This window comes from Echiichthys vipera, assembly GCF_963691815.1.
Source record: "Echiichthys vipera genome assembly, chromosome: 23".
In the NCBI taxonomy this organism is placed as follows: Eukaryota; Metazoa; Chordata; class Actinopteri; order Perciformes; family Trachinidae; genus Echiichthys; species Echiichthys vipera.
In genome coordinates, this window is record NC_139848.1 from 9,066,809 (window position 1) to 9,078,334 (window position 11,526).

The 11,526-nt window shown below is 41.8% G+C and overlaps 1 protein-coding gene across 1 annotated transcript; it reads right to left on the reverse strand.

Annotated features, from left to right (window-relative positions):
* Positions 1 to 4,215: 4,215 nt before the first annotated feature.
* On the reverse strand, positions 4,216 to 7,535 carry slitrk5 (SLIT and NTRK like family member 5; the record flags this gene model as incomplete). Its single annotated transcript, XM_083938300.1, has 2 exons — positions 7,463 to 7,535; positions 4,216 to 6,901 (listed from the first exon to the last, which is right to left on the reverse strand). Exon 2 carries the CDS (start codon positions 6,841 to 6,843, stop codon positions 4,216 to 4,218), a length of 2,628 nt encoding a protein of 875 aa, XP_083794426.1. The 5' UTR covers positions 6,844 to 6,901; positions 7,463 to 7,535.
* Between the last annotated feature and the right edge of the window lie 3,991 nt (positions 7,536 to 11,526).

The following is an 11,526-nucleotide window of genomic DNA, read 5'->3' on the forward strand; positions in this document are numbered from 1 at the left end:
TTTTTCCGAAAAACAGATGTTGACCACTGCTGAAATCTGCATCATTTTTTTTTCGGGGGGCTGCTGGAATCATTTCAGCTGCAGACTGCATGGCATCCCAGCTGACAGGGTGAACATAAGAGTGCTACAGTGCTTATGAAAGGCTATAAATTGAATAATCCATGGAGGCATAATAAACTCTTTGCCCTTCCTTGATGCCTCCATTTGTGTTAAGACCTAAAGTGCCCATTGGCTGATTAAAAGCATTATTTCAGCTGGCAAGCGCTCTCTCTCACACACAATCACATGCAGACACACACACATACTACAACCTACTGCAGTGGGATGTTTCATGCACCCATTACTCTGGGACAGGGTGCTGGGTCATAACAGTGATAAACATCCACGCTGGGAGTTCGGGTGGTTAGAAATGTACATACAAAGATACAGTAATAAGGAAATGGAATGCATGATTCAGTGATTATGTAATATTGCAGTTTCTATTTAGTTCTGTGAACTGCAGATTGCCATCTACATTTTACATGTGAAATGTAGATGGCATTTTTGTCATTGCACAGATCAAGTTGGTTTAGGATCCTAGCTTGTTGTATCTCAGTAAACCATGAATGATTTTTTTTCCCTATTTGGAATCAGAAAAATTTTTATAAAAATCCATGTCAAAGACTGTCGTCACTCTGCCATCCCATAGGCCACCGATGCTGGCTGAGCGCACACACTCCTTGGCTATGATTCATGTCCCCTGCTACATGTATGACACATCCACAGTTACACTTGGTTCCAGGACTCCTCATCTCCCAAATGGTGCCTTCTGTTCTCATTCTGGGCTTCTATGAAAGATGCAACAAAAGAAGGAACCATAGCAGGCCAGTTTCATTTTCCTATTTTCCCCCTGGCACCTCATTGAAAATAAGTGAAAATGACTGTAAAGTACACTTATTTGAGCAGATCTCATTATAATTTCAGAATAACCCCAATAATTCCTTCTGAATGAGTAAATAACTGACAGATTAACACTGACATGGCCTCTCCAGAGAGATGCCTGTCTCAGTTAGGGAACACTGAATTCCTAAATGGTAATGCTCACCGCACACTGAAAATGGTGGCACGGTGCATCCTTTGCATTTTTATAGGCCTACTTTGCATATTGGATTTAAGTGGGTCAAGTGAATAGCAACTTAAAGTCCAACTGAAATGGTTTGTTTTTGTCTACTACAGCATAGGGATAAATGTACGTAGTAAATATTTTTGTGATATGATGGCGACCTCTAATTTTGCATTAATCCTACTTTTAAATAGGCCTTATTTCAATGAAGCCAGTCAAATCAGCATTCTGTCATAGGCTGAGCAGACAGTCACACTTTGAACAACAACCCCCATTAGCTTTCTTTAAGTTTCCATCTCATCCAGACATGAACACACGTATTGTTCTGCACCTTAACTTGTTGAACGAGCCATCAAACAAACATTCACTGGGGAAGATAGCTCATTAGTTGCTCAGCTGCAGCACATTAAACACCATGTAGGTATAACTGCATATGTCACATCAGTCCTGTTGGATGCCGATGTGGTTCGAACACAGCCTGTAATCAGAAACTTGCCGTTAGGACTTTTGTATGGTTGTGATGTCACAACTATACAATATATTTAGGTAAAAAGTTAAACTACATGCTGTTATAGGCTTTACCCTGCTGCACTGACAATGCAGAGATGCTGAGAGCAGAGAAGACACAAAAACACTGGCCAATCAGGGCAGACTGGGCTTTTTCAAGAGGGGAGTTTAAAACTATAGGCGCATCGGAGCATTTCAGACAGAGGATGAATACAAGTGTGACCCTGTGTGTGTTATATGTTAGTTTCAATCAAACATATACATCTACCTACACGACCCTCCAGCCAGTTGAAATGAAAAGGAGCATTCATGATCATATCCCAAATACCTTTTTTCTTACTTTTAATAGTAGGAAACTATTAACAATACATTTAAAAAAAAGAGACGGATAGCTAAATGTGTTTTCAGTTGGACTTTAACAAAAATCAAAACAAAGACATCAAAGATTTAAAAAAAAAACATGCAGTTCTTTTAACATATTTTATTAAGGGGGGGCACTGTCTCTATTAAGAATTCCTATATGTTATTTCCATGGCCTAGGGAAGTCCACTCCATACTTGTGAACATGAGATACTCCCCGTCAAAGCCAGAAACGAGAGAAGTCTCAAACGTGTACCCAAATACTCAGAACATACCACTGAGACCTTAAACTTGATGACATCACAAATAGTTTTTGGATTTTGGAGAGAGTTTGTTCATGTTTACAATATGTTTGGACTGTCTTAGACCTTAAGAATGACATCGTATGGATGTTTAAAAACGGGCATTGATCCCCTTTAATATCCTTTTCCTAAGTTAAGAAATATATGTAAATGATTTGCACATAACCAATTTTTAAAGAAAAAAGGTTAGAAAGAAAGATAAATGGTTGGGACACCAAATCCTAATCCAGCAGCTATACGTCTTAATCAGTGTCAGTTCATACCCATTGTCAGTTTGCTAAAATAGCACTTGATTTCAAGTAAACTCCAATAGCCAAAAAATCGTTTGCAAGGCGACAATGTGGATGCTGTTGTCATGGTATAATTCCAAAGGGACAGCCTCAGATAATGCTCATTGATTGAAACCCATTGATTCCAATTATCACTGAGACATAGCTACCTCTATGCATGTATCTAGGCATGTACTGTATTATCTGCTTTGATTGAGTCCATGCCAATAACCAGTCAATGTATTGCCATTTGAAAACAAAATTACTTTTAGCCAGTGGTGAAAGAAGTACTGATTTCTTTTTTCTTTTTCTTTTTCTTTTTCTTTTTCTTTTTCTTTTTCTTTTTCGATTCTTTTTCTTTTTTTACTTTAATCTGAGTTTGCAAAGTAACTATCAGATAAATGTAGCGGAGTAAAACATACAATATGGGCCACTGAGATATGGTAGAGTAGCAGACTTTAGATTACAGTATGTGCTGTCGCAGCAGAGCGTGTGCCATCTTGCATCCATTTGCTGAAGGAGAAGTATAAATTATCAGAATTTGAAATACTCAAATAAAGTACCTCAAATTTGTATTTTGATTGATAATTTCTTTCACTGTCTGTTTGAAAATCAGATATTGGACCACACCCAAATGGCCTCTGTCATATCATCACCAACCAGCCTTAATTTCCTTATAGGCACATGATATGAACCTGACATCATGTTTATTTGATGACAATAACATAGTTTGGTCAATATAGTGCAATAAGTGCAAAGCAATCAAAACAAATAAAGTTGATAAGGGATTAAGAATCTGCGAATGCTTGTATAAAAATAGGTGTTACATTGATTCAAATATCAGTATTACACAACAGAATTAATACTTCAAATGTCATTTATGATTTTTTGTTTTGATAACATTTCAATTCTACATATTAAGAATGAATACCCATATTCATTTTTAATATAATAATCTCCTTTATGAGAGCTCATTGAAGGCTAACCCGCCTTCCAATTCCAAAAAGTGCAGAAAGCATACAAAGACACTTTTTTTTTCATCTTCTTCAAATGACGCAGTCTTTTTTGAACATTGGGGGTGTGCCACTTCCAAAAAAAGCCACTTTTACAATGCAGAGCTACAGTAAATGAAACTACAAACATAAGCCTTTTCCAGTGGATCATGGAGTATGATGACACAGGTAATATTGATGTAGAATCAAAAGTTTTGAAAAGACATGGCAGATTATATCAATAAATACTTACTTACAGACTACAGCAGAAAATAGTCTTACACAGTTTTGATGATCTGCTGTACAGTGTTTTTGTCCAGGAGTGATTTTATAAACATTTCTTTTCTGATTCACAATATACCCTATGTATGGTTATATTCCTGAAAATGAAGTTGGGTAAGATTTACCTGTACACTTACATTGTGTGTGTTATTCGATCTTCACCATAGAAAAATAGATTTTGCATCATCAGTTAGCAATTTTGTTCATCCGTGTTTCAGAAAGCTGTATCCATTCCTGTAATGTCATGTTTCAGAAATAAGAATAAGATTGCTCGGCACACCCCGTTTAAACTCTTTCGCTTTTGCTTGTGTGTGTTGTGCCAAGGCACCCTATTAACTGAGCCACTGTTTCAAGAAGGGTCAAGAGAAAAAAATGCTTCATTACATTAATGATTATTTTGCTCAGAACTGGCTAAAGGTGGTCTGTTTCTCAAGAACTTCCAGGTAATCGGGCTCAGACTGCAGTTTAGCTTTTAGCTCCAAATACTCATTTCTGTTGGGCTCAACATAAACAGTACTGGGTGCCGTGCCATAGAGCACTGTTTCTCTTATCCTCTCCGGGTGCAAGAATTGACGTCTGACATCAAAATTTGGGTTGTATGTGTACGACACAGGCCCTGTGTACTTGTACTCTAAATTGGCACCTGCTGGGATGGATGCAATAGAAGGATGAGGGGGCTGCTTATCGTGCTCAAGAATGCCTCTGAAGAAATGGTCTGCATCCTGGACAGGGGAGGGGTTTTCACGTGGCTCGATGGTGCTAACACTGTAAGTGGGGCTCCTCATCGTACTGCTATCCCTCTCATCATCTGGTGTACTCCTGTACGTGACCTTGAGCTCATGGAGGTCACGGTAATCCTCCACTGTGTTGCCTTCTCGTGACCTGTAAATGGGGTTTTTGCACATATGGCCCATGGGATGGGGAATATACTCATAGACGTGGCCGGCTGGGGCCTTTACTTTTGGGCCAGAGCGATTGCTGTAGAGGCTGTACTGCAAGTTAAAAGAGCTGACGTCTGAATTGTTGGTGCTAGTGCGGTCACTTTGTGACTTTTTGCGCTTTTTCATCACTACAACAAACAGCCCTGCGGCCACAAAGACAGACATGATGAAAACAAGCAGGAGGCTGAGAATGAGAACAGAGAGGGGGACGGTGCTGCTGGAAGGGTTGAACTTCTGTGGGGCATCTGTTGTTACGACCCGGTCGTCCATGGGCTCATCCGTAGGGGGGGTTGGCGAGACATAAGCATCAGAGTAGTCTGGGCAGAGCTGCTCCGACTGAATGGAGCGCACGTCCATTCCTGTGTGACGTCTTGGTGTTTCACACACAACCTCGTTAACAACAGTGCCTGCGCTGAGCTGCTCCAGCCATATCTTCATCCCCACTATGTCGCAGGAGCAGTCCCAAGGGTTTTCAAACAGGTCTATCTGTACCAGCAGCTTCAGTTGATCTAAAACACCACTCACTGGCAGGTTTTGGAAATGGTTGTTGCGCAGATTAAGCCTAGACAGAGAGAGGCTGGAAAAGATGCCCATAGGTAAGGTTTTCAGGAGGTTATTGTTGAGGAAAAGCAGCTGGAGATTAGGGAGGTAGCGGAAAGTTCCTGCATCAACCTCCTTGATTTTGTTGTACTCTAAATAAAGGTACTGCAAGTTCTGCAAACCAAAAAACATTTCTCCTGTAAGCCGGTCCATGAGATTACCATTTAAATACAGCCTACGCAGGTTGGTTAAATCCCCAAAAGCCCGGTCATGGATCAGACTTATCCTGTTGTTTCCCAGGTGAAGCAAATCCAATCCAACGGCATCCACAAAATCTGATCTCCGTACCACAGGGATGTAATTTCCAGTGAGATACATTTTTTTAGGATTGTATGGCTTGGGTTTTAGATCAGAAATGCTTTCAATCTTTCTCTCTTGGCAGTTGACATTAAGTCCGATCTCAGATATCTGCAGGTTGCATGTGCAGGCAGTGGGACAGTCCAAAGGCACAGGAGATTTGGTCTGAAAAGCAATGATGGGGCCGTAGTTGTAAGGGTTACCACCTGGTATTCGGGAAGTGGGCTTTAACCTTGTTCTGTTAAATTGCCGCGTACCCTTGGTAGGCCTAGAGGAGGACCTAAAAACAGCTGAGGATGTGGCGGAGGCTGTGATAGCAGCAGGTGTGGTCTGGTAATATCCATTGGTGCTGCTGGGGGGTGCGGGCCTGACCGAATCTTCTAGAGGTCTTCTTGGGCAGAGCTCCTGCTTGGACACCTCATCCAGGTCCCTACCATGAAGCCTGAACGGCGTTTCACACACAACCTCTCCCACCAGAGCCGTGTAGGCTATACTCTCCAGCCAAGCCTTCAGAGCAATCAGCTCACAGGAGCAATTCCACGGATTCTCCTCTAGTTGTAATTCCACAACCTTGTCCATGTGCTCCAGGAGGCCGATGTAGGGGAACATTTTTAACCTGTTCCCCCTCAGGTCCAAGTGTGTAAGGGGAACATTCCGGAAGATGTTGGTGGGCAGGGCAGAGAGCAGGTTGTCATTTAAAATCATCACCGTCAGTTGGTGTAGTTTGCTCAAGGCATTGGGCTCTATATTGGTGATGTAATTATAATCAATCTGTAGATATTCCAAACTTTCCAGCCCTGCAAAGGTGTCATCCCTCAGAATGTCAATCTTGTTGTTATTCAGGTGCAACCTTTTTAATCCCTGGAGTCCATTAAAGGCACCTGACTCTATCTCCGAGATGTCATTGTTCCCCAAGTGCAGGATGGTCACCCCGGTGTAATTGATGAAATCGTTGACTGACAGCTTCTTCAGGAGGTTCCCTGTTAGCAGGAGGTGGTACATGGAGAACTGGACCGGGCTGATCTCCGTCAGTCTAATAATTCCCCGGTTCTCGCAGCTCACGGTCAGGATCCCTTCCTTCTCCTCACAGGTACACAGGGTTCGACAGATATCCCCATAATTGTCATACATCTCGATCAGCCTCAGAGATGATGCAATCATAAGGATTATTTTTAGGATCCAGATATGCATTTTTCCTGGGAGAGGATGCCCCAGCTCACTCAAGTGCGGTACCAGTATGAGGTGTCATCTAAAGAGGAAAAGAAAAGGATGTGTTCTGTTTTATATAGCATGGAAAGTACTCATGTGATACATATGTTACAAAATGCATACATATAAGGACCCCCCTGATGAACAAGTATTTATAAGAAACACAGGCAAACACAAGAGGGCCTATTAATGTTTGTTCATTATGCAGATGTGTATGTCAGCATTTGAGGGTATCAGAGAACAAGGGACCTGGGTGAATCTTTAATAAATTAATACTTAAACGATAATATATAATCAAGTTGATGACACAACTACCCGCGGTGGATGGCCACTGCGCATTTTTGATAGCTCGCCTGAATTCCAATTCATCTTGGGAGGGAAGAAAAAAAATGCCTTCGCCATCCACCGTGTGCAGACTGATAGATCTGTTCATTTACTAATTCAATCCCTTAAGAAAATCCAGGCAAAAAAACAAAAAACAAACCCTCGCTTTGTGTGGAGGATGATGTGGCTGCGTGTATTTATAGGATTCCAACAAAACTTACATTCAAATCTCCAAGATACAACTCATATCTTCTCACCATAAAGATTTCTCACTCACCCCGCATACCCGACGACTTGGTAACAGTGGGGAAACTGTCGGATCCCTTCTCTCCACATCCGTCCAAACAACATGAGGACGGGGGATTGATCCGTGTGTTATAATTAAAACGATCCCGGGTAAAAAAATTATAATAATAATAATAATAATAATTCTAACAAAAAGACTCGCTCTCACAAAGGAAACGGCTGTTAGAAGCAGTCAGTGTTCATCTTTAAATCCGGCCTGCGATAGAAAAATGTGAATATCAGCTTACAAGGCGACAGTCGCAGCCCTTCTTCTGCCCACGGGCGAAAAAAAGAAATGAGAGTAGTTGATCAAAGGGAAATAAGCAAGCGTTGTTGATCTCATAGCGGATCTCTGATCGAAATTGCATTTTGACGGGGACTAAATAATTGCAAAATCAAGTATTCTGTATGGCATCTGCTATATAGAAGGTAACAGATAGTCCCTCTCTCTATCTCTGCTTCCCTCTCTCTCTCTTTTCGCCACAGACGCGTGAGCGCGCGTGCACACACACACACACACACACACACACACACACACACACACACACACACACACACACACACACACACACACACACACACACACACACACACACACACACACACACACACACACACACACACACGTTTGGTCTCTGTGCGCTCCTTAAAAGAACACAAAAGCCTATACATCGACCCCGCGAATCTCCTTAAATATGCGCGTATTAGCACACAAAAACATGCACGACGGATATACCTAGACTTTCAAGCCAGTTTATTGCCATGACATCAAGAAAATGCTCATCTCCTCGGGTTACATATAGACAGAAAGAATGAAAGCGGGTGCGTCTATATTCGCCTGTGCAAAGGCAATAGATTGTTAAATCCGGAACGAATGAAACTGTAATGATATTTGTGAGCATACAAATGCAGGCATGTTATTGCCATAGCAGATGCAGACACCTTGCTTAAGAGAGCATCTTAAATACGGATCAACTTCACCAATGCAACCGAGGCTAGAAACAGATTTCAGCACCACGGACAGAGCCCCAAAATGTTAGAACACATAAGCGCGCGTGTGTGTGTGTGTGTGTGTGTGTCGGGGGGGTTTCATTGTCCTCTTACCGTGCTGATCCCGGTAAACGCCAAAACATCCCGAAAATCACGACTGTGCCCCGTCTTTTTCCTCCAGAGTAAAAACACAGATTTCGTGATTTCACCGCCCGCCCTTCCGTTGGCTCTCAAAAAGGGGGGTAAAAAAATACTTAAAGTCAAGTCTCCTCGGTGTTTAGCTCCATAAACCAGGCATTGAAAAGCGCACATACAGTCTCATTCAGGCCAATAACGTGACAGCCCGCGCGGCAAAACGGGCTCCGGTATTCTTCCAGCAGAAATTCGCAGCATCATCTCGGAAAAAGAGCCAAAACCAAAGTTCGAACATGGTAAAGAAAATAAACACTCGGTAATCCCACATCAGACAAGTCCTGCCGCATGCATTTTAACTGTGACTTTCATCCATGCGCACTGGCGAAGCGGAGGAGAGAGGCACGAATCCCCTTGTCTGCTGCCAGTGGTGCGGCTTGTACCAGTTTATGTATAGATCTGCCCAAGGTCTCTATATTTCAATTGCCAGACCGTTCAAATAGACCTGAGATTAGTGGATATGCTCCTCCAGCCTTGGATGCAAGAATCCCGATCCCCTTTCTCCAGTCCTGCATTGGTCATAAGACATCATATGTATATACAGAAGCTTTATCTTCCCACCAACGTTTCAACTAGTGGAACTTGATGTTGGTTGGCGCAAACCAGCGCATCCCCTACAGCGATGGACGTATTATGAAACAATTACCATAGTAGGGCAGCCAGAATTACTTGTAAAAATGCATAAATCCCCCAATCGCGGGACTGTCACAGCGCGGAAATGAAAAGCAATTTAATGCGTGCAATACTCTTTAAGGGGGTATGGTAATGTGGAGGAGGTGGGGTGAAGCGGAGGGAGTGTAAGGTGGGGAAACAGGGGAGAGGGAGGCTGGGAGAAGACCCGTAGAGGGCAGCACAATGATGGAAAAAGGCAGCTTGGTAGGTTTGCATTTCCAGTATGCACTTTGTAATTCAGTGTATTTTAATTCAACAGCAACAACCATTTGATTTGTCACTCAGATTGTTTTCTGCCAAAAACTGTCATCTTATTACCATGATTTTTGAGACACAACTGGACTTTTTTTCTTTTCTTTTATCATTACAAGAATTTGAATTATCCTCAACAGAGCCTTTCAATTTCCTCGGAGAGAAGCAGCAGCTGTATATTGGCCTGACATCTCTTCATTATTCATTCTGTAAAGAAATTCCTTGAGACAGCCTTCAAATGATTGCAGAGCACTCAACACTGCTGGAATACATTTACTTATTTGCAGCACATTGTTCACATCCACCCCTCTCAGTTTGTTTAGCTGCTGTTTTACCCCCTGATAAAAAATATTTAAGTTGAAATCCAGATCTATTGTGTCAGCTCTATTATTATGCTATATTCCTTATGAGGATAACCTTTAACTTTAACCTAGTAGAGTGGGTATTGTTGCAGACAAATGAGGTCACGCGAACATTTATTTGTACACCTCATATCTCTTTATGGGCACGTCCAAATACGCGGATTAAGCCTATAGTCCCAGAAAAATACACATTTACAAGAGATCTGCATTGGAAGAAATGAATGTACTGTAGGATTAGGCTTAATCCAGTTTTGCGCCAAATGCTCTTGTCTACTAATGCTGCCATGTTGCTGTAAGCACTCTGTATTTGACCAAATCATGGCTTATTTGCCCCTTGTTGAAAGAGCAAATCAAGTCAAAGCCACAGCTGCCCTCTTACCCTTTTGCTTTGGGACAAGAAACTTTAGAAGCACTTAACTAAAGCCGAAAGAGAAAATAAAATTAAATCTAGCATATGGTTGGTCGCCATGTCCAAAGAGATTTCCCACTTAGTCAGTATTGTGTGGTAATAAGTCAACTCTTATGCTCTCTTTAGCACGCGGGGAGCGACAATAAGCGGATGTGGCATCCGTGCCCGCCTTTCTGAAATTAGCCGTGGAGATGCATTGAATTATCTTAAAGTCTCTAGCTCTGTAATCGCATTAACAGTGGTCTATCCTGTGGGGATGGACAAATCAGTATCTGCGGAACTCCAGCTGGAATACAGAGATGGAATGTTGCAGGGTGTTTGTTCCCTCCCTCTGGATGGGTCTGTGGCTGGATCCCCTGAGAGGCATCCTGGCATCAAAGCGAGGATGGTAACTGCCCTTAATCAATTTTTTTTTGCCTTAGATGACTTTGTGTACTGCTGGTGGGAGAGGTAGATATACTTGATAAAGTAGTGCCTGCTTGGATGATGATGGGGGTGTGTGTCTGCGCACGTGCTATAGATAGAATTTGTATAAAAGTTTTTCTACCCACTGGTGTGTGCTCTCCATGTGCATAATTGCATGGCTGTTACTGTGTGTGCATGAACATGAATCTCTTCCTCGCAAATGCTAATGAGTTCTTACAAACGTGAAAGCTATTATCATAGATCAGCTGTATAAAACACTATAATATAATCAGGTCGGGTACAAATGATTAAGTAATTAAATGCAAATTAAAGTATTTGCTTTTTTATTATATGCTCGTCACAAATGCAATAATAGCCATCGAAGGGGACATATTATGCACTTTTTTTAAGGTTCGCACTTTTATGTTGGGTTCGTACTAGAGCATGTTTTCATGCTTTAATGTTAAATTTTTCTCATACAGTCTGTCTGAATTTACCTGTATCCACCCTTTGTATGAAAAGTCCCATTTTAGCACCTGTCTCTTTAAGACCCCGTTTTGAGGACAAACTATTCTCTGCTCTGATTGGTCTGTGTTTCCTGGTCTGGTGTTTACTGCAGCTGGGGAATTACTTTAACAGCACTGTCGTGGCACTTTCTACCTATATACAGTATAGTATAGTTGTTACATCACAACCTTAAACAGGTCACCACAACTTACGTTAAGGTTCAGTTTCTGAATACGGACTGTGCATTGGTCTTTGCATTGAGTCTTT